Raw genomic sequence first — 24,912 nt, forward strand, 5'->3', positions numbered from 1 at the left:
GCAAACTTTATGTAACCAATTAAACACGCATAACAGGGTCAACATTTTATGTTTAAGAAAGTTATAAAATCCTTCTGCATTTTAGTCGAGCACGCAAAAAAAAGTAAGTGGTAACCGTGGCTATGAGAGCAACGGCAAAAACGGTTCCTAATACTTAGTCGGATTTGTTACTCCTGAATTTAGCGAACCAAAAGAAAGAAATGTATCGATAGTATTCGGATACATAGTTCCAAACATAGCAACGCATTTGGAAGATTTTTAGAAAAAATACCCGTTGGGTTTCACTTCAAATGATAAACTAATACCTGGAGGTATTTAGTACGCGTAAAGCTTTCCTAAAACTTGGTAAACACTTCCTACACCGACAGCGCCAAGACTGAAAATGAAAAAAATTAAACTGGAGCTAACTAGATAGACGAAAGGCAATTCCAGCTGTTTATTCTGTTTCAAAGCGACAGTCTTTCGCTAAAAGATCACTGTTGTCTTCAAGGCAGCGAACTGGCTGATGATTTGGCAAATTGCGATTATTTGGAGTTTCCAAGTGGATCGAAGCGGATTATAGGGACACACAACGGAAACTGTCAGGTAAATCGGGGTTGCCAAGAATAAGGCTTGCGAGATCCATTGATACCTGCCAGTGAAGGGCAAAATTATATTTACTAAATACTATGTGCAAAAAAAATATTCAGGTGTTTATTTTGTACTAAATATCAAAGTACTATTTATTGAAGTATATTAGATGTTACTAAATACCGAGATGATAGTAAATATTTACTTATTTTCATAGCACTAAATAATAAGTACACAAGTATTTTATCTTTTACTTAGTATAAAAATAAAGAAATTCGGGTGGACTAGCTCGGACCCCTGCCAAAAGCCCGGTCCGTGCCCATCTCTAGTTCAGAGCCATTTTGGACGACTTCGAGACTATTTTGGGACTGGTAAGGGAATATTTCGGGACCGTTTCAAGACCGCTTCACGATCATTTCGGGCCAAGCTCACGACTTTGTGAACCGCTTCGGGTCCTATTCAGAACTATTCCAGGGCCATCTCAGGGCTTAGTTCTGCACCATTTGAGGCTATTTCAGGACTAGTTCGGGTTCATTTCGGGGCTGGTTGAGTACTATTTCAAACCATTTCGTGAATTGTTCCGGAATATTTCGGAACTAGTTCGAAAACTTTTTGGCACTAGTAAGGGGCCATTTCGGGACCGTTCCAAGACTGGCTCGAGATCCATTCGGGACAAGTGCACGATATTTTCAGAACCACTTCAGAGCTACTTTAGGATAATTTTGAGCCTAGTTCGGGATAATTTCAGGCTAGTTAAAAACTAGTCAAGAAATGATTCTGAAATTCTCTATAACTATTCTCGAAGTGCTCATGAAAAGTCGTGTATTGGTTCGAACAAAATGAAAAAAAAAAAACGAAATGAAATCAATGTTTAATTTCTTACCTAACCTATTTATGTATCACCACCTGAAATGCAAAAAGTCGTAACTAATTTTTTTTTTTGGAATATCAATCAAAAGGTGAATTTTTAATTTTTGATTAGTGACGCTTTTTTTGCATTTCAGATGACGGCATTCAATATTTAGACTGGTAATTCAAATAAAAAAGTACCTAAGTCAACGCATCGCTGGTAACTGCGAATTGTGTTAATGAAATTACTTCTCAGGCAGGACAGTGGCGCCCTGATTGCATTGATTACGGTATGCAATCAATTGGGACGACGTATGGTCAAGATGCCCGTTTATTAATGCCCACTATCAAATCATTTGCATAACAAATACAATTTCAATTTATTTTTCAACACTTTTATTGGCTCAATACATTAATATAAAAATTACACTTACATAGTTATTACAACAAAATCTTTAGTAGAGAATTCAATCTCAAATTGTTTTTCTTTAATGTTATTAAGGCACATATGTATGTATTTGTTTCTTTGCTTAATATTTTCGAGATAATATTCGTTTTGTATTGGTTGCATATGTTTGTATGTGTGTACATATGTATGTGTGTATGTATGTAAATAAATGTGCAGCAATTTCTACTAGAAACGCTTGATAGTCGTATTGCTAAAATATTTCATATTGTTTGCTATTTCATAGAGTTGGCTTTAAATAAACTAAAACATACAGTAAAATATAATTTTTTTTTTTTAAATTTTAAACATAACATTTTCTTACAACAAACACGTTTAGCTTTCATTTATGATTTTTTCCTTCTTTACTTTAATTAAAATTAAAATTAATATTTTGTTCATCCAAACGGTTTACAGTACAAATTTGAGCATGTTACAAATAGAACAGGAAGAAGATAAAAACAATTACATTAAAATTTTTTTTTTTTGTCGAGCCGCAGCTGATATACTGAGCACTTAAACACTGGCACTGGCTTTAGAGTGAACATTTTTGGTTTGTGCTTTTCAAAGGGCATTAATAGGCATTTTGTCTTATTGCAGTTATCAAAGGCTATTTAAGGTTTAAGTATAAATGCTAAGGTGCAACATTACTGCTTTTGCTACCAACTAACTGCACGCTCGCTTATCCCTTAGCCCGTACATTGTCGATAGCGATCGGCGTGCTCCTGTATCTTTTGCAGCGACAAAGTCAGCTCTTCGTTTAAAGGCTTCAAATCGTCTTGCAATTTTTGCAAAGTGCTATTCTTTTCCGCGTATATCTCTTGCATCAACTGCAGTTGGCCCAACTTATCGTTTGTGTCCACTGTCAGTTTGGAAGCGCGTTGCAACAGCTGCTTGGCACGTTCGCGTACACTTTCCGAATTACGCGCGCGATCGCTAAGCGTTTGATTGACCAAATTGGTGGCGGAGTGCAATTGATTGGAGTATTCGCGCGCCTTGAGTGCGGCCTCCTTTACGGCATTTGCTTCCTTCTTGATTTCCTGTGCATCTAATTCGTTCTTCAGCAAATTCTTGCTTATGCGACTGGCTTGCTTGGCCAGATCCTCCACTTGCTGCGCAGTGGCATTGGCAGGCGCCTCAGCATCACTCGTCTCTAAATCGATTTGATCCAAATCCTTGGCCGCCAGTTCAATATTGACATTAGCTTGTGATATGGCATCTTTGGCCTTCAGTTGCGAAGCATCTGCATCGTCCAGATTCTTCACCACCGAATTGGCAGTATCTAGTATTTCGTTTGCTGTTTCTTTGGTCGTATTCGCTTTTGCCTGCAGATTGTTGACGCGCGCCAGATCGCCACGCGTATTATAAATAATCAATTCAACGTTTTTGAGTGAAGAAACAGCGTCATTGATTTTGCCACCCAGCATTTGTATCTCTTCGGGATCTAATTTGAGGTCGAGCTTGAGTGTTTGCTGGGCTAGGTCACGACTCTCCGTCGGCAATGCAGTGTTGTTGTTAAGGAAGCTGCCGAGCTGTTCAATCATTGCCTCGCCCTTCTTAATTTTGTCATTGGTGCGGTTGAGGTAACGTTCGGCATCTTCGAAAGCGCTCTTGGCCTTGAGATAACCCTCGGAGGCATTGACTTTAGCCTGAAAGAGCGAACGTATAGTTTGATCGGCGGCATCTTTCTTGTCTTTGATTATTTGCTCAGTGTCTTTGGCCACTTTGAGCGCCTTCTCGGTGCGTGTCAATGCGCCTTGCTCGCAAGATAGCCCACCACAGGAGCCACAACCAGCACCGCCACACAACGAGTCGCATGGATCGCCGCTCTTGTCGCACACTTCGTTATTCAAGCCGGGTATCATAGCGGTAAGGGACGTCAGCTCACTGCGGTAGTCAGCAATGATGCCATCGTTGGCCGTGATCGTGTCGTGCTCATCCTTGATCTTGTTTGCCAGCGTTTCGACGCGCTTGCAGTTGCGCTCGGTGTTGGCAGCATAATCCTCGGCCTCATTCTTCACTGCAGACAGGTCGAGCACACGCTCAAAGGCGTTACGCGTCAAATTGAGTGCACCTTCGATGTTGGATTCTTGCAGCTGTATGCCATTCTCTTTCAGCTCTTTTGACAATTTCTTCACGAGCTCAGATTGATTACGCAAAGCTTCCAACTCCACAGTGGATAGACTCAAGGAAGAATAAATATTCTCCAAATTTTCTTCAGTGTCCACTAATTTTGTATGCGAAGCCTGCAGTTTATCCTTCAGCTCAGCGCCTTCTTTATCCAACGCATCGATATCCTGCAAGCTAACGGTGGTGTTCTGCAGCAGATCGCGTATATTTTGCAGCTTCTTGTCCAAAGTACTAAACTCAGCCGTATATGCGCCGGTTGCGCCGATCAATTTGATATCCTTGGCGCGTTGTATGGCCTCGGCCGTGGCATCTTCCAGTCCATGCAGTATCAAATCCCAATTGTTGAAGCATTCGCCGCAAGGCGCGCAATGTGGGAAGCGTCCTTGGTAACCGCGCGCACATTCATTGCACTTGTAGCCGCCCATGCCTTCATGGCACACGCACTGTCCAGTCTCGCGATCGCACTGGTAGTCCGCCGACCCGTAGGGATCGCACTCGCAAGGTTGGCACTCCCTATTCGGATTGCCCCAGTAATTGGCTTGACATTGATTACACGCGCGTCCACCGAAGCCATCTTTGCACTCACACTGTCCGGTGTAACGGTTACATTGTTCGGACGATGAACCAATCGGGTCACATTCGCACGCCTCACAGCCTTCGCCTGAAGCGATCTTCCAATGATTGGCCGCACATTCATCGCAACGTATGCCATGCACGTTGGGTAAGCAAGGGCACTGACCGGTGAAGCGGTCACAATGCGCAATCGTCTGGTTAGTACCCAAGTAATCGCAATCACATGGCACGCAATTTTGTTGCAGCGCATCGCCAAAGAAGCCATCGCGACAAAGCTCGCAATGATCACCGGTCGTATCGTATAGACACTTCAAGCACTGTCCTGTGCGTCGTTCGCAATTGCCTGTGTCGTAGAGATCGATGTTGTTGCTGCAGTCGCATTTTTCGCACGCGCCACCTGGCGTCTCTGCATCACCGAAATAATTGTCTGCGCACACCTCACAACGTGCACCATCGTAGCCCTCCTTGCAGTGACAGATCATATTGTTGTTGCGCGCATCCAACGAGCAGCCGTCGGCATGTGTATTACCGCTGGCGACAGTGTCGGGGCAGCGACAAGCGCGACAACCGATTTCACTACCCAAAAAGGGATTACCATAGTAGCCTTCCAAGCAGCTGTCACACGCATAGCCGCTGGTGAAGTCCAAACAGTTGATACATTGACCAGTGCGTGCGTCACATTGCTGCGCATGTCCATTACACTCGCACGCCTGACAATTGGGGAAGTTCCAATAGCCCGGCTGGCACTGATCGCACTCACGTCCGTATGTGTTAGGATGACAGGCGCACTGACCCGTGATCAGGTCACAGTTGTTGTCCTTCGAACCAATGCTGTTGCAGTCGCAAGCCTTACAGCCTTCCGGGCCGAAGCCATAAGTGCCTGGCGCGCACTGATCACACTGACGTCCCACCACATTCGGTTTACATTGGCAGAAGCCACCATGTGGGTCACATTCCTTGCTTAGCGCGCCTGTAGGGTTGCAGTTACACTGGCTGGCACCATCGTGAATTTCCGTGCTCGCATAGTCCGCCAACTCATTGCAACGTGGGTCCACGACGCTGCTGTAGCGTATGTCATAAAGCGACTGATTGCAGCCCCTTTGTATGTATTCGCGGCGACGCAAGTCCGCAGCGGGCGAGCCCGAAAAGACGGAAGTTACTTCAATGCGTGGTATAAGCGTTAGTGAGTCGATCAGAATGGTGGCGGTGGGATTGTCTTCGTTGTGTCGTCGGCGTTCAAAATGTATCTTGAACTTGTATACCTTATTGGCTTCCAGGCAAACATTGCGCAGCGCCACTACCTGACGGTCACGTTCGGGCAAACTGAAGGGTATATGCGTCTCGTAAACACTCGAACCGGGTTGTACAGCCTGCGCGCAGACGCCCTCCGGGTCTACTTCGTCCAAACGCACAAGCGTTATGTAAGCATCCTCCCAGTCGTCGCGTGAAGTGGTTTGGTAGCGTATCACCACATCGTAGGGCATGGAGCTTGGTATGTCATCGACGGTTATAATGAATTCGGAATTTTCCGGCGCACGCGTGAATCCAACACCAGTGTAGTCGGGTGTGCGATCGGGCAGTGGTGGATATGGCACAACTGTGCAATTGCCGTTATTGCCGCGAGATATGCACACATCCGCGGTCTCTACATCGTGCACCACATAGAGCGGTGGTATGAAGTAATTCTGTTTCGGCTGAGAGCAATTGCGCCCAGTCATGTGAGGGCGACAGCGACACTGACCCGTTATAACGTCGCAGAAGTTGTCGTATGAGCCGCCAACATCGCAACCGCAGTGCGTACAGCCATCCTCCGACTCAGAGAGACCATACGTTTGTGGCGCGCATTGATTGCAGTCCTTTCCGGTAACCAAGCGCTTGCACGTACACTCACCGGTGTACATGTTGCAGCCCGAATTGTCGATGGTGCCGAGCGTGTTGCACGTGCATTGTTCACAACCAGCTGGGTTTTCGGGTATCAAATTCCAGAATCCATCCTTGCACACATCGCAACGGCGTCCCTTCACATTCGACTTGCAGTGACAAGCGCCAGCCTCGATGCCATTTTCGGGATCGTTCACTGAATCGCAAATGCCTTCATCCACCGAACCGTTCAAATCACAATTGCAAGGCTTGCACACCTCGGGGCTGTGTATGTCCTGCTCGGGATCGCGATAGAAGAAAGGCATACACTCCTCGCAGTGCTGACCCTGTGTATTGTGCATGCAATTGTCACACACGCCGCCCGAAATGCGGCCGGATTGCTCGAAGACATTCTCATCGAAATGACAGCTCACAGCGTGATCGTTACACTCGCACTTCTTGCAGGCATTAGTCTGCTTGCCGAACGCCGGCTTCCAGGGCAGATCGTTAAAGAAGTCCTCGCAAGTTTCGCAATTCAAACCCTTGGTGTTGTGTGTACACTGGCAGCGTCCATGCACCATATCGTATTCCGGCGACTCAGTGCCGTCCAGTGGCAGGCATTGTGAGGCGTGGCCATAGCAAGAGCACGAGCCGCGCACGACCATATTGCTAATGCCATAGTAATATTTCTCCTCCATCTCCAGTCGATTATCCAACAAATTGTCACCCAATTTGTGCAACTTCGTGAAATTAATACGCAGATTGGTCATCTTCAGCATATTTTGCACATGGGTGGCATACGGATCGGTGACGTTAATGTTCGGCGGCAGCACACGAAAGATGACCTCACCGTTGCGCGAGGGCTCCACATTCGAATAACGCGACGTGCACATAACATCGGTGATATTGCGCAACACAGTCGGTACGCCGGGGAACGATTCGTCACAATCGTAAGCGAAGTAGCGATAGACATGCCAAGTTTGACCAAAATCAAATGAACGCTCAATCAACATGGCCGCCGGCCGAAATGTGGTGAACGAGATGATCAAATGGGTGAAGTGAAACTCCGCCTCCAGATCCAATTGTATGGTCACATTCTCCTTGCCATTCTCCGATTGCCACCAAGTGGGCAAATTCGTACCCGGTTTCGTTTTATAGATAATTTGTCCAATGCGATGATTCTTGTAGGGATCATTGCGCGTCTCCTCGCGCGTATCGCAAAGGAAACACTTTTTATCCTGCAAATGCGACAGTATACAGAAACGTTCTGGCGCATGTATGCCGCACGTCGATGAGGCGGTCAAGCGATTCTCACGTCCGATGAGTAAATTACCCGTGGCTGGATAGCAGGAGGAGCGTTCGCATGGATGTGTCTTCTTGTACTCTCTGGGCGTATTTAATGGCCGATCGCGTCGTCCAGTGAGGCGTTGCGCCTGTGTCAGCAACGCACAGCTACTCAGCAGTACCAAGCAGCAAAAGGCGATAAGCGCGTTGATGTTTCTGTTATTGTTGCTCTTGTTGTAGAGGCGGCTAGCATAGGCGCTGCCGCGTTGTTGCGGCGACATTATTGGAGTGAAATTATGGCGGTGATTATGTTTGCTATGGCGGTGGTGGTGGTTATGGTAGCGTGTGTGTTTATGTGGACACCACAATCGGCGACGAAGATCGTCGAACAGTTCTATACCGTTGTATAGTTTTATAGAAGATTTATTTTTCCAATAATTCTTTAGTAGTGATTATATGTGAATGTGAGCTAAATGTGTGCCGGCGTGTTTGTGTGTGTCGTTGTAGTTTCTGCAATTTCCGGTTGTAACCAGGCGCGATTTAAAATCAGTACACAAGCTTTAGTTTTAGTATGCTGTATTGCTGTTCTTCAGTGCTTTTCGTTGTTGTTGTTTTCTTTTTTAGCTTATTCCATAAGATTACTAGCCTATTGTAATCTCAGAAAAGCGTTGTTGTGTGCGTATTAACTTCCTCTTGTATATGTGTGAAAAAACTCTATCGCGGTGACCTCTTCTTCGTTCTTCGTTGCTGATTATGAAATAATAGTTCTTCCTGCATTGCGTGTGTGCCAATGCATTATTGTTCAAACTCCACCTGCGGTAATGGGAGACAGTGGAGATTACTATAGAAGAGTTAGATTCATATTTTTGTCATTTACCTGAATTGCTGTGAAGTTTGGTGGTGAATTTTTGGCAGTGCTTAAAGTTCCAGTGTAAGATCTGTAAGAGGTAAGCAAGCTTTAGATTTATTTCTTTGGATTAGATGAATATACACAAAAAATAGGGAATGAAAATATTGTGGATATTGGTGTTGTTGTTTTTTTCATAAATTTTTTTCCGGTCACTTTTCTAGTTTTTTTAGGGTCCGGAAGATTTTTCGTCTTCGGTTTAGTCGCTGTCTTTATATACAAACGCATTCGTCTGTCTTTATATTCGTCTTCGCAATCATCTTCATAATTCTTCTCGCAATTCGGACCTCCCCAATTTTATATGCGACAATTTAACGGACACTCGAATGACATTTTTATTGAGTCTAGCAGAAATTTTGCATTTACAATTAGTAAGCATCTTCATGGAAAACTAATATTTGCTTATTATTTATTTATAAAACAATATTACATACGAACACACGTATTTAATTTTAAAATTTACAAATTTTAGTTTTCTGCACTCTAGTTTACTTTAAATTATTTTATCTTGATTACTTAATTTTGTATGTTTTCGTAGGAGAGGGAAATGCTTTATGCACTGGCCGGGGGCACTAATCTCTATACTACCTTCCCCGAGTGTGTGATTCCCAGCGAAGAGTGTTGGGCTACCCACTAAAACCCAAACTCCCACCGCCCGCGCAAGAATCCCGCATCTGGCACCGCAATTATGCATGTCTTCAGGTGCAGGAGCGCGCTACTTGAGCCTCAAGGCTGCTCTTTTGTAGGGGCGTTTCATTCGGGTGTCCTCAGTAGATATCCGTCTTCTCGTTTGGAGCGGAGTACGAACTTCACGTATCTCGGAACTGCTTCCCACTTGTCTGCACTGGAGATCATTACCCCAATTACGTTGTTCGGGGTTATTTCTCCGTATCTTTCTTCCACCATTCTGCGCGAAGACAAGAAGTGCTTGCAAGTGAAGAATGTATGGTGTACGTTATCTTCGACGAGTCCACAGTCTACCCTGCCCATTCTATGAAGATATTCTCGAAAGTACTTACTTTATTTATATTAAATGTTACTTTATTTCTATTTATTTATTTTATTTATTTAATTTCTATGTTAATTTTTATTTTTAATTTAATTTTATTTTTTATTATGTTATTTTGTTTTATTTTATTTCAATTAATTTCATTTCATTTTGTTATTTTACTTATTTTTATTTAATTTAATTTAATTTATTTTAATTTAGTTTAATTTAATTTAATTTAATTTTATTTTATTTTTGTATTTATTTTAATTTATTTCATTATATTTTATTTTACTTTGTTTTATTTTATATAATTTTTTATTGTGAGGTTTTATTTATTTATTGTACTGTTCTGCTCATTGTTTTTCAAATTTTATTCAATTTGGGGTTTTCAATTAAATTTTTTTTATTGTTAATTTAATTTAATATTTTTGGTTTTTTTATATCTTTTATTTAATTTTATTTAATTTGATTTATGCTTGTTTAATTTTGGTGTTCTATTTTGTTTTATGTTTTTATTTAATTTAATTTTATTTTATTTCATTCTGTTGTATTTTATTTTATCTTGTTTTAATTTATATTATTTAATTTTTGTATATAATTTACTCTGCTTATCTTTGTAAAATTTTATTTTGCCTTGTTAAATTTTATTTTATTTATTTTTTTATTTTTTTTTTTGATTTATGTTTTTATTATTGTATACTTTTTTTTTGCTGTTCTGTTTTATATTTTTTCATTTATTTAATTTAGTTTTTTAAATTAATTTTATTTATAGTTTAATTTAATTTTTTTTTTCAATTCCATTCAATTAAATTTTATTTTATTTCTTCGTCTTTTATTTTGGTGTTCTATTTTTTTATATTATTATTTTTTTACTCCATTTTATCATGTTGCGGTTTATGTAATTTAATTTAATTTATTTATAGTTTAATTTGATTTATTTTTTTATTTCAATTCCATTCAATTAAATTTTATTTTATTTCTTCGTCTTTTATTTTGGTATTCTATTTTTTTTATATTATTATTTTTTTACTCCATTTTATCATGTTGCGGTTTACGGAATTTAATTTAATTTTATACAATTTTATTAAAATTTGTATATAATTTGCTTTATATAAATTTATATAAGTTTAGTTTTTTTGTTTAATTTCATTGCCTTTCTATTTCTTGTTTTTTTTTTGCCAAATTTAACTTTCGCTATTGTGTTATATTTCATTTTTAACCGACTTCAAAAAAGAAGGAGGTTATCATACCGCATAACTTTGGACCACGTTAACTGATTTCTACATTTTTGAAAGGAAAGGTGGTACCTCCGAGGTGGTTCCATGCTAATTTGATTTAGATCCGATCATTTGATCATGAAGAAATTTGCGGTATTCTTAAATTAAGAGAATTGAAGTCGGTTTTGTTTCTTTGCTTAAAAAAATTACCTATTTTATTTTGTCTTCCGATTTTTGCACGTTATATTTTCATAAAAATACTGTTCTCAATAAAGGTACTTTTAATTTTTTTACACAATTTTAAAATTTGTTCGCTCTCCAGGAGCTTACTCCTTCAAAAAGTTTCTGTTTTTTCCATTCACCTCGCTACACTCGTAACCCAATTTTCATTTCAAAACGCGTTTTTTCTTCAAACTATCTTCCTGTCACACTTACACACACTACACTTCTCCTCTTATCTCTTAAGTTTATTGTTGTAATCCACAATGTTTGTTCAATAAGAGCATAAACCGTTTATTAATTTTCTAAAAAAATCGTTTTGGGCGAACCGAGCCCGGCAAGCAACGCGGTCAGACTAAAGTTATAAAATGGAAACTTTGTTTGAATGCGCAAACACGAGAAACCCATACATATGGAATTGAAGAAAAAACGCACACATATGAAGAAAGGCAATCACATTCACACATACATACATACATACATACATACATGCTGCCTCTTGGTGATAAAACAAAGCATTAAATAATGTTCAGAAGTTGGGCCCATTTTTATAGTTGACAATTTTTATCAACCAACAAATAAAAAAAAAAATTATTGCATTATGCCAGTTGGCCGCATTTGCTAAGCAACATGAACTCTTTAGCATTGATTATAATAATTTTTTTTTTCGCTGAAAAAAGTTAGTATTAAAACGCGATTTTGAGATGCTTAGAATCGCGAGGGAGAGCTTTAGTTGCCCACATTTTACAAAGAAAACCAATTAAATATACCTAAAATTGCAATAACTTTCATTGGCGCTTACGCATTTAGCAAGAATTGAAACTTGCAATTTAAGCACTCTTTTTGCAGAAATTTTCCTTCCTAAGCATCCGCAAGCTTCCCCTCAAAAAGCTTTCGATAAAAATAACTTTCACCAATACCCTTTACTATAGCGAAGTGCCAGTGTGAGGCACAATGAACTTTTATCCTTTCCCTGTCAATGTAAAATTTAGAGAAAGCTTAAAAAAAGGGTGCAGCCATTGTTTGAGCAGGCAAGCAAGGTTTAATATTTGAGTGGATTTTGTTCATCTTTGTCTTTGGAAGTGGTTTTAGTTGCCTAAATAATTTCCAGTTCTAACTTGACATACGTTTTTTTTTTGGCACACCAACGATCATTTGTATCTCTTTGGTATATAAAAGGTCCAATTTTTAGGCCTATGTGTACTGTAATACCGGGAGCCACTTGAACCTGGCCTAACTATAAGTCTTATAAAATATGTAGTTTTTCGAAAGCAAAATTAACTTTCACTAAAAGTTCTCATTAAAATTTACCTTTGTATGTGTATGTTCTACACATGTACAATGTACACACATGATGTTTAGCTGATAAGAGTTGAACTAAATAAATGACTTATGCTACACTAAATTCTCATGATCATGACGGCTAGAGCGGCGCCAATGCTTTGAAATTGTACAAGTACATATAGAAGGTTTGGAATCAAAGCAGGATCTTTAGACAGAAAAACATAAAAATATTAATTTTTTATACATACATATGTACATATGTGTGTATGTAGGAATGTTTGAAAACTAAAGCTCCAGAATAAGGCAATAAAATATGTACATGTGTACATTCTTATGTATGTAAGTTTTTTTTATAGCATAACCAGGCAGCAAATAACTCGTGTGCCCATTAGAATTTCAAGCCTACATACATTTAAAGACATATGTACATACAAATGTATGTACATATATTGCATATGGGTCAATCCATGTAAAATCGACTAGTGTTTGGAATAGCCTATTTTTGATTTGAATGAATTTCGGACAGAACTTTTCTTTTATTATACCGTGCGACAGTATATACCATATACATATGTATACGTATTTTTTTTTTTAACAAACCTTGCAGAGAACTTATTTAATTTGGAAAAGCCGGAAAAATAAACATTTGCTTGTAAATAAATTTAAAATGTATATGGCTCACTTAATTTCAAACGTTTTTTCTTTTGTTTTGAAAAATTATAAAAATTAAATTGAGCGAAAACAAAGCAAAACTCTCTGGGAAGACAATTCATGTAATTATTGTACCATGGATACCAACGAAAGAATTGTAAATTCTTAGAAAAAAAAATTTTAAGTTTTTTTTGTATATAAAATACCTCAACTGATCTTGAACTTTTAGGAACGTGTTTTTTACAGATATGAATTTTTGAACTTTGAAATTTTTTTATTTTTGCAAACTCTAAATAAAGTTATGTTAAACCACTTTTATTAAATTCAAATTTTAATATTAAAAAAGTTTTTTTTTTCAAAGTAAAAAAATTTATATTAAAAAAAAAACATCTTAAACATTTCAGCATCTTTTAAGATGAGTTGAAGGTATTGTGTAAAAAAAAATTTAGCCAATTTTTAGATTAAATAATAAAATTTTGAATATTTTTATTTTTCGAATATTTTTAAATTATTATCGTTTTTTTATACAGCGTTAAATATCCCCTTTAATAGTTTTTGAGATATAAAAAAATTGCGAAATCCGGGAAATTGTCAAGTTCTGAACTTTCGAAAAAAATTTTTTATTTTGTTTCCTTTGGCATTACTTCGTATGATAAAAGAAAAGTTCTGATCAAAATTCATCCAAATCAAAAATTGGCGATTCCAACCATTGCTCTATTCGACATGGATTGACTCATATGTACATAGTATATGTACACGTATGTATGTATGTCTGTGAAAAAGCGTAAAGCACTGATAAAGAGTTCATTCACTGATTTAGTTGTTTTATGTTTTGCGTTTTTAGTACTTTTTTCTTGGGAAATTTCATTCAATGTAGTTCATGCGTTATTTTTAAGCGCGCGATCAGCTTTTTTTTTTAGTTGCGAAAACTCGGTAGTAATCTACTTTTAGGTATATGTATGTGGTGGTATTTATTTCAGCTAAATTAGTTGCAATGCTGTTTTTGAATTAGAATTAGTAAATTGAAATGGGAGCACGGAACGGCTACTGACATGATGACAATGCACTTGAGGCGCGCTTAGGTTTTGTTTTTTTTTTGTTTTTCTTGTCTATGTTGCTGCTGTTATTAATGCATTCTAACACTCAAGGAATCATTGTGCTCATGAGCTCATCCAGCTAATCGCACTGAAAATAGATCCATGAAATAATTGTGTAAATTATTACGGTTATATTTTTATTTTGTTTGCTTATTTTTTCTACAGACCCGCTATATGAGTATCTACTTTGCGCGCGTTCTTTTGACTTGTTTTGGTTTTTGTTTTCCACTTCACTGCCATGCCTGTCTGTAGCTGATATTTTAGCAAATCTACTGTAGAAACTTAATGCAGAACTTGAAAATTTATCTCTCATTACTTGGTTAAATATTTGCGCAAAAAAAAAAATTTAAAAAAATATGTTTGCTTAAATTTGTGTTTGATCTCAGCAGATGTGTCAGCAAGTGCCCTGTGAGAAAAATGGCGGGTATGAATTAATTGAAAAGTGATTTGACGCAATTTTCAGATGACCAATTTAAAGATCGCTGAATGTTGTGGAAAAATACACCTTCAACGCGCAAACCAATTGGATATTTAGATAGGGAAAATGCAGAACATATTTATAATATGCAGAAATTCATTCTATTGTTTTGAAAATGGTTCTTATAGTTGGAATGGTGGACGACAAATTGAGAAATAAGCAGTAAGACACCGACCGATTTTTATATCAGAATCGAATTTTTTTGAAAAGCCCTCGATATGCAACTGTTCATTATTTAAAAAAAGTTTCTAGAGCTACAAATCTCATCGCAACGATAAGATTACCCTGCAGGGGGGTACTTTTTTTTTAAATGTGTATGAATATTTCTGTGGGTGTAAGATTTGTTTGTCTTTGCAGTGAAATTTGAATTTGGGATATAATTAAATCTATTCACGTAACGTAGATTATGATTGAAAAATAATTGCAAAAATATAAATTCGTCATCCATATCCTTTTATGAAGCGTTTTGCTGATTATTATCAGAATCTAACTCGCATACGAATGAGTACAGAAACATTCAAATTAAAACGTTTTATATACAAGTAATGGAGATACTTAAAAAAAAAAAGGTGAAAACACCACAGAAGCACTGAGGGCAATAGGATGTAACATCGTGAAATCGGGAATCGTATGGAAATGTCGCACCATGCTGCACAGTGGTTCAAAACTGGATTTTAGTATTCACAATTCACTGGAGCCTTAATTTTTCACTCGATTTGACTATTTTCTTTTTTTTTATGAAAGCTAATAAAGTTTGCAAGAGACCAGCTAAGCCCGATTTTTCAATTTTCGTTTCTTTGTATTAAATTTTTACAAGTACAAAATGCAGAAAAAGTAGCAATTTTGAAGAAAATAGATTCATCTATTCAAGTTGAAAACAATTGTAGGGTTCCCCCAAAACAAAAAAAAAAAAACAAAAAATCGCAAGAAAATGTGGAAATGTTAAAAGAAAATTTCACAAAAAAAATTTAGTTTCCAGAAAATTTTTACGTATGCAGTTTTATAGATCATGAAATTTTAGTATAATAGAGAGCAATTTGCAAGTAGCTAAGAGGTAGCGTTGACTTTTAATAATTTTTTTCGCTAACATTTCGAACGTTTGTTAAATTATTAAAATTCAACGCGAACTCTTAGCCAATTTAATACAAACAAACAAAAAATTCAAAAATCGGGCTCAACTGGTCTCTTGCAAATTGCATTAGATTTCTTTGTAAAATTTATTGTGGCTAATTAAATTTATTTCAATAGTGTTATTGAGCTTTGTACCACGAATTGTTTGTTAGGTTCCATTCTTCGTGGTACCAAGCTCAATAGCGCTATTGTTTAGATTTCATTAAAAAAAAAACCGTTAATCAAAATGAGTGAAAAATTAAGGCTCCAGAGAATTGTGAACACAAAAGGCCAATTTTGAACCACTGTGCGCTGGCGTCACTGAGCCGTATCAACGTCACTCTATGCTGGGTCCCCGGACATACCAATATTGAAGGGAATGAGTCGGCTGATGAGATGACTCAGAGATTCCAGTAGAAGAAGCTTGTAGCATCGTTTGAATATGTACACCGTGGTCGTGGCTAATGACTTGTGGAACAAGCGCGTACACTGTGAGATCACAAGATAAAAACGAGCGACGTACTGAAACTCAATAGGTCTGCTGTAAGAGTCCTTACCGGCGTCATCAGAGGACACTGTGCAATGGCACCAGAAGTTGCCATTATGAGGATGAGGAAGAGTCAATTACCACTTTCTGTGTCGCTATCAGGGTCTACAAACGGAGCGCCTCAAGCGCTTGGCTTCACGCTTCTGCAACAGTCTGGGCACTGTTGATGAAACTCTTGGATCTCTTCGACTTCATTAATTGTAATTGGTTCAGTAAAACAATGACTTGAAATTACTTAACTACTCATTCGGTTATGGGTGCGCGTCTCCTCCTTACACTCGCTTAAAGAGGGCCCTCACAATTGACAATTCTATATCCGAGTGAAAGAATGGAATATTCCATACAGCCTCCCATCGCTCATCTTAAGAATCGGAACCGGTTCATTCGCATACAAGGGTATGCGTCGGGAAGTCAAATAACAGTAATGCCATTGGCCTGGCTTAATTTTTCTAGAGGAGGAGGGAAAGAACGCGGAACACAGGCAGAATAAATCCGACTGTATGGTTTCTGATAATCCTTCTTTGGCTTCTATAATACGATCTTTAAATAGCATGAATGTTGACTGGACAAGGACTTGTATTTTGAATGACTACAATGCTCAATTTTGCTGTTAGGACACTTTATTGTTGTCTATGTTGTCGCAACTTCGCGGAAGGTTTAGGCTACGTTTACGGCATACAGCGGCAAGCGAGATGTTGGTTTGATCTTGTATGGCTATACTAACGCCCAGAATAAATTCAGGGGCAGAAACCAATGCAATGCATAGGTGAATCAGCCTTTCGTATCTTTTATTGTGGGTTTAACATTTTGTGCGTGGGAACTAAATCCGCATTGGTTACTTCTAGATGGCGGTCTAGTGGTCAATTTTAAATTGAAGACTTCTGAGCGAGGTTTTGTTATCGGATCACAAGTATGTATATTGAATTTCGCGAACATACTATTTATAGTCTCTGCTTTAATGCGAAATGTAAGAAAAACGGATTCGCTATATTTTAGGGAAGAGATTCAGAACTCGTTTGTTGCGCCACCTGGAATTTCATCCAGGCAGGGAATTGATGAGGTGGTGGTTAATGTAACGGCTTTTCCTCGTGTCAATCCAAGCAAATGCTAAAATGTACTAGGAACGTAAGCTATGCGCACAAAAGGAGAGGAAAAACCTAATTCGTTCTTCGATAAGAGCTTCGTTTAATGAATACTGCAGTGGTATTGATAACTTATGCCAAAAAGCAAGGCTGTTGAAAGTCCGTAATAAGAGACCAAAACGGTGGGATTCCCTCAAGAGCCCTGATGGATTCGGCACGGAAACAAGGAGTGAGGCTCTTTCTGTCATTTGAGAGACTCAATTCCCGTGCAGTGGGAGATCCACATACATTTTTTGGAAAAAAGTTAAGAGCTGGCGTAAAGCTTAAATTTTTAATATTTAACTTAAATGGCTTGATCCATGTATCTGATACCGTGAAAAAATTAGCTTTGCGTAATTAAGTCTCAAAAGGATGAAGGAAAGGCGCGAGCCTCAGACTTCAAAGTCAAAACCTTAATAGAAAAATTAAGTAATAATCTATTTCCTGGTGAACACTGTCTAGCGAAACAAGATAAATATTCCAAAAGGCAAGCTCCAAAACTAAGGACCACCCTACTGATACTACTAAAAAAAAGTTAATGAATAAATGGACAAACAAAAATATGCAGTAAAATAAACAAAGCCCGGCAAAAAGCGCCAAGATGCGACTAATGAAGTAACGTAATTGAAGTTTATTTGCCCATTAGCTAGTAAGCGTAGGAAAGCATGGTCGCCACAACAACAATGCCCTGGAGCTTTATTAAAAAGGCATTTGCTTGGTTTTTAGAACGTCCGAAAAAATACATACAAAAATAAATATTTGCATGAAAGCAAAAGCAGTAGACGAAAAGTTTTTGTACAGACAAAAATTTATGTAGGTATGTATGTACATTAGGCATAAAAAAAAATTCTGTTTACTTTTAACCTGATCCATCTAACGACATGTATTTCGACCCGAATCTGAGACCCGATAGACCAGAACACCCTAAAAATGTCTAGTAAATTGCGAAAATTGAAAAAAGGCAAAAAATTCGCAATTTTTGCAGTTTACTCGAAATTTCGAGGGTGAACGGATCAAACGGACCTCAGATTCGGATTCAGCGGGTCGAAATACATGTCGGTAAATGGGTCTGGTAAAATGCACAGACCACTTTTTTTTTGTGTCGGGGCACTGGAAATTAAGCTGGTCCGTTTGACTCGTACATCCTTAAAACTTCGAGTAATATGCGAAAAACCGGAAAAAGGAAAAAAATCGCAATTTTCGCAATATAATTTAAATTTTTAGGGTGTACGATTCAAACGGAAGGGATTCGGATGCCCCGGTAGATGGGTCTGGGTAAAAGCCATAATTAATTAAAAAAAAAGCCATATGCCTAATGTATGTACATATGTAGGGGCTTAATGGAGTGTACAGCAGGCCGTGAGTGTGCAGCATAAACATCATGTTGACCGAAAAGAAAATGGCCAGCAAGTGAACTTTTTGGAATATATGGAGGAATTTACTTATAGAAAAGTACTATGTTTGTATGTTTGTATGTACAATGTATTTGCAAATGAACCTAAGAATTTTCACTTTCGAAAAATTTTCTGCACATGTACTTATTTTTGTATTTTTCTATATATGTATGTATGAAAGTATTTATGTAGTAATTTTCCTGGCAGCTGAGTAACACTTGTGGAAAATGTGTGCATGTTTGTATGTACGCAAGTAGTGTTTCATGCTGCTGGGCAAATAGTAAAAAAAAAAAAAAATTGTTGCCACCACATTAACCAGCGCTATGAGATCATAATCAAGACTAGTTAGAAGAGGCTGAAGAATAAAAGTGAATATAATTAAAAATACAACAAGCGTTATGCTTAAATAGAATTAAATTTTTCCGCTAGTAGCAAACTTTTCCAACCGCCTGTTTATGTGTATTTAAATGTAGTGCAAGTGCAAATTGCATTCGCTGTAATATGAATTAAATTCGAGTCCAAGTTCATGCAAATTCATCATAGCTTACGTATGTATGTGCTTACTATGCGTACATTGCCTTGCTTGTTTATATTTTGCTCGTAGCAATTAACGCATCCGTCTTGTTTCATTTTCGGCATCTTTTTAAGCTTTGTTTGAGTCGCGAGTATTGTGGGCAGTTTTATAATTAATATGTATCGCGCACAAGAATAGTACATATACTGGTTGACGCGCTTGACAACGACTAGCATGCCAATGATGATGCTGCTGCTCATATGCGTTAATGAATAAATTGTTCAAATGAAATTGTTTGATGGGAAAATGAGTGTGAGCTCTAATCGTTGCAGAATCACTGGAACACTCTTAAAAATAAAACTGCATACTATTACCTATAGAACATACTGTAGCAAGTTAAAATGTTTTTGAGTTAAAACATCGAATAAGTTCATGTAAAATTTGACAATTTTCTCAATAAACTTTCAATGATTTTTGAGATATTCATCGACAGGAAAGGATTGCAATTGCATTTGACAAAGTAATTTAAAAGGTAATCGAAAAAATGTATTAAATAATTTGTTGACTATTGAATTTGCCTTGAATAAATAACTCATACCTAAGTAGTATCGCAATTTGGACTTTAAGAAAGCTGAATAACTTAAACGGCAGCTGTTCACTTCATAGGATAACCGTTTAATTTTTCCGCATCCACCCGTGAACGTGCTTTGCGGCAGATAAGGCCCGCATATTTCGAAGCAGGCATAACCCGCCCGAATGCTTTCTTGCTCGTTTTTCGGTGCAGAACAATCGCTTAAAAATGCACTGACTTAATGGCGTATGTTATGGGACTCTTATTGATACACAAAATGGTGTCCCTACCAGTGTGACCGCGAGCTTGTGAAAAATTGTAGCAGAAAAGAGACTTAAAATATGTATCACTATATGTAGCGCTATGATATTGTTCGTTTGTTCACATTTTGACGTTTTTCGACATGGACCATGAATCACAATACATGAAAGGTTCGTTCAGAGAACGACAATGAACTTTTGGATGTACGTTGCCACAGGTGCACGACATGTTTTGTAATGCATACAAATTTACAGATTCTTTCATTTGTATTTGGAAAAGTATCAAAATTGAAAGAAAAGTATCTCTCCAAAATTCATCGAAAAATGTATCAGTTTTGATCTACTTGGATCAAAACGGTCACACTGGTCCCTACTGGGGCCTTTAGAGTCCCCTTACTGGTCCTGCGTTACAAATAAGGATGGAGTCCCCTTGAATTACGATTTTTATAAACCAATTGCAATCCTATGGCCGCTACTAAATTGTTATGATAATTGATGTAATCTTAAGCATAAACTTGACCACAACAAAAATGCCATACTTCACATTCGTGAATGAACGTTCAGTTTCTCAATAGCTTTTACAATTCCTTTGTGTAATTGAAAAACCCAAAGCTCTCTTGAATTTCAGGTAATGTGAATTGCAGAACCTGCTGATAATTTTTAAATTGATTATTTAAAAAAAAACATGATCCTTAAATGCCGCTAAGTTAACTAGAGTTTCTGTGTCCGTTTTGTAGATCTTGATTTTTCCGAAGCCATAGTTAATCTTCTTATCACTTCTCGCTAGTATGTCCGAATTTTTCGTTGTTCAGTACCACCAAGATATCGCTAGCTTCGTTAGCACCAAACCTCTTTCCCTGGGCCATTATGGAATATATCGGACTTCAGCAACTTTCAGACGACCTCCTATTTTATATACCGCAAACTTTTTTACTTACGGATCCCAGTAAGCAGATAGCACCTGTACATGATGAGGATGAATCTCAGTTGTCCCGCTTCAGGTGTATGTATGTAGTTCTGTTTTTGCCAGTACGGGTGGGATCTTCTTACATTGGTATCTAGGGATTCTGCTGATTAACTTATTGTTCTCATCTATGGCACTTATGATCTTGTGATTTTTTGATAAATGATCGATACCAGACTTTTTCCGTTTCGTTGCCGTTACTCAAGTTACGGAGTGCTCCTGATTATCGACGATGCTAGTGAGACAACGGCCCGAACGTCATACTTCGTTAGTGCCTTTAGAGGGGTGCGTTCTGTAAAGCCCTTGGCCCCAGTACAAGCCATTTCTCTGTTCATCCGTAGAAATATCAAGCGAAAATGTTCGCTGTGTGGCGAACTTATTACTCAGCTATTGTTTTTGTACCGGCATACTTAGTCCGGCCTAGATCGGATATTGCTTAAATCGTTGTCGTCAAGCTCAACTAACGGTAGACCCAGAAAATGTGCTGTTTCGTCGGAGTCGGGCCACAAAGAGAGGGGGTGTTAGTTGAGTTGGGTTGAAGCATGTGAAGAGGTACATAGTTAGCGTTGTGGGAAAAGCCTTCACGTGCCGGACATATGTTGACTGAATTAGGGTCTAGGCTCGACAAGTAACAGTTTAATCTACTTGAATATGCAGACCGAAATTGTGTCACAGAATTCTTTGTGTTTGTGCTACGTATATCTCGGTTTTTCCAAATTTGTAAGAGAAACAAGCCTTTGAACTTCCCGTAATAGGGCGTATACTAGCAGGTGATTCCCAAATGTGTAAAAATACATACATATATACGAAAGGATGCTGGTTATATTTTCTATGCCAGAGCAAAAAAACATTCGTACAATTGCATCTTATTTATCTACTTATGCTTTTTTTAAAAAAATAATTTTTTTTTCTACTAAAATTAGCTGTTTAACACTTTGCCTTTTTCATCAGCATAAAAACCTTAACAAACATTTTATGCTCTGCTTAGCGTAGCACTATTTTCTCTACAACTTCAATTACAAATAAAAGCTTATAAAAAAAAACCACTAAGTATGCGATATGTATGTAAGTGGACACCTTTGCAGTTAACAGCACATTTATGTTACACAGAACGTTTACTATTTCAACATTGCAGACCCTTTTCTCAAATTAAAACATGAATTTTTCTACAATATTTTTTTCCAAGCAAGTTGTGTTCTTAAATTTGTAAATGCATATGAGCTTGCATAGTTACATATATATGTATGTATGAATGTATGTACTATGTACACTATACATATGTATGTATGCAGTATATGTGTGTATTGGTACAGATAGTTTCTATCAGTTGCATGCGCCTGCATTATATCGAATTGTTTTTACAAGAATTTTTTAATTTTTTCACTACAACAGAAACCCACAGAGCGATAAGTCCAAGGCAGAAAACAGCGCAAGTAAAACATGTGATGGGCTTAAGCCCAGCAGCAGAGCCAGCAAGCAGCAAGAGAGGAAAAAAATTAAAAACCATGAAGAAGAAAAGAAAGCAAGCGATATGAAATGCACCCACAGAATGTTAACGGAAGCATAATAAAATGGTGCGCCGCCGTTCGCAGTAAAAGTCGCTGCTACTATTTATCACAAGTCACTTTTATGCTTGAAAGAATTTTAATTTTAATATCCTTTTATCTGTACGTACATATGTATGTATGTACGTAGGTATGTATGTATTAACAGTTAGGTGTAAACTGCAACATTTTCATTCACAATTTGCATTATTTTTAAGAAAAAAAAAACACTTTTATCCACCATATTTTCCATTCGTTTTTACAAAACTATGTAAAATGAAGTCCATACTCACCATTGCCCGAGTCCAGTTGATAAATAGCCATTTTCCTCTAGCACATATGGCGGTATGTATGCATGTACATAAAATATTTATGCTGTCTGTAGTTAGTTAGTTATATATTTATGTAGGCACACACTCTTACATACATATATACAATATGCATATTAATATACACACAACCGTACCAAGTACATATACATATGTATGTATATATTTTTTTAATTTTCTCAAAGACCGTAGCTCCGTCTAAAAATATCCGTCTTAACGAACTGACTCCACAAAATCACCGCTCAACACTGAACGAACGTCTCGAAGCAATACGACTCACAACTGGGAATTGGAGATCAACCAATTCAACCGATGAGATTGCCTACACCAGCGCGATGAGTGTGCATTCAGCAGATACTCTTGTTGCGATCGACCACTCAGTGGAGGATTTGCTCAGCAAGCAAAGGGAATTACATTAAAAACATTGAAAAATTTATCTATAAGCAGACAAAAGTTATATGCATGTGTGTGTGTGTATGAAATCGGACAAGCGGTATGTAAACACAATTTCATATATAGACTGGCCAAAAGTAGTGCGTCTACCTTTGGCTAGGCGGTAAATAGTCAAACATTGCTATACACAAAGGTAGCTAAGAATATAAACAAATCAGCCGATGAGGTAAATGCACAAAAACACACTTCCATTTACGAGTACGAGTATATACATACATATGAACAAAGTATCTGCATAGCTACGTTTATAGCTGAGCGTAACCGACAGGTTTTTTTTTTGGGCTGGCGTTTTGCCGGCTAGCTGGCTGGTTGAGTTTGCTCTGTTTGGAGTTGATGTCACTGACGTCCACTCTCTCGACTGGCTCCAGCTGGCAAGGTAGAGTGCAATAATTGAATTTACGACTGCTGAAATTTTATGGTTTATAGTTAAAGATTATCGGTCTTCATGCACAGCTAATTTTTAGCGCTTTGAGTTAGGAGAGAAAGAGTATACAAGTTGGATTTGCTCTTTGCTTAGTGTATTTTTGTTTTAAATTTCAAGGAGCTCTATGCTAACAAAGAAAGGTGTGGCTGCACTTTAACACTATTTTCAGCAAGTTGGTCTGATATTTACAAAAATTTAGTAGATTTACGTTTAGTTTAGGGTGACTGTTATGATAATTAAAACTTAGTCAAAAAAGGATACAACGCACCGGATTTGACGCATCCTATAGACCCCAAAAATTAATAAAAAATTGTCAGCGGAGATTTTTTACAATCACTTTTTCGTACATCGCACTGTATTTCCTGGATACACATGCAACAGTGATCGAAGTAGTGTTTGCCATTGTATGCGTTCAACCTCACTCTCCCAAACTGTTCCCATATTAATGTGTAAAGTAGAGTTTTAGGCGCAAGCATATTTGACACGGAAGTAGCAAGAAATAAATAATACATGTGTATGTATGGTTTTTATGTTAAAATAAAATATCTTACCTCTGATTTGATTTCGGCATTGTTGCAGCAGAATTTCTTTCCAGCGTTTTGAATATTTCAGCTAAAATGCGAACGTGTGGTTGGGTTAAAAGAACATTTACAGAAAAAAACAATTTTTAATTCGCTAACAGAGTAGCGTATAGCCGGGCTCCAATTTCTAATTTTGTGTTCTACGATTTCAAGAAAATTTTTACGTTTTCATTTCACCGATAAATCGATAAAATTTTAACGACTCCAAAAATTGGAGAACACCTATATAACATTTCGTTTAATACATATTAATTAATTTCGTCTTTTTACCAGAGTTTAATCACTTTTTAACAGGGACGGTAATCATTATGAGTAAAATAATCTAATAAATATGCCACAATAAGTGCTTTGAAGATTTTTATAATGTCTCATTCAAGGCTAAATATCTGCATACATAAATGTCCGTACACATGTACATACATATGTATGTACATTAGACTGCATCCCCAAAAAAGCTGCGGGTTTGCGGGACGTCCACCAAAATATTTCGGAAAAAATATTAAGATTTACGTGAGCTGGACCTCCAAAAATGGAGTTTTTTTGAA

General features: G+C 37.7%; 1 protein-coding gene across 1 annotated transcript; it reads right to left on the minus strand.

Moving 5' to 3' along the window:
• Nucleotides 1-1,798: 1,798 nt before the first annotated feature.
• Nucleotides 1,799-23,175, minus strand: LOC118740784 (laminin subunit beta-1-like). Its single transcript, XM_036472469.1, has 3 exons — nucleotides 22,874-23,175; nucleotides 8,589-8,649; nucleotides 1,799-8,524 (listed from the first exon to the last, which is right to left on the minus strand). Exon 3 carries the CDS (start codon nucleotides 7,990-7,992, stop codon nucleotides 2,554-2,556), a length of 5,439 nt encoding a protein of 1,812 aa, XP_036328362.1. The 5' UTR covers nucleotides 7,993-8,524; nucleotides 8,589-8,649; nucleotides 22,874-23,175; the 3' UTR covers nucleotides 1,799-2,553.
• Between the last annotated feature and the right edge of the window lie 1,737 nt (nucleotides 23,176-24,912).

Source organism: Rhagoletis pomonella, unplaced genomic scaffold, assembly GCF_013731165.1.
Source record: "Rhagoletis pomonella isolate Grant_MI unplaced genomic scaffold, Rhpom_1.0 Rhpom_scaffold_00006, whole genome shotgun sequence".
Classification (NCBI taxonomy): domain Eukaryota; kingdom Metazoa; phylum Arthropoda; class Insecta; order Diptera; family Tephritidae; genus Rhagoletis; species Rhagoletis pomonella.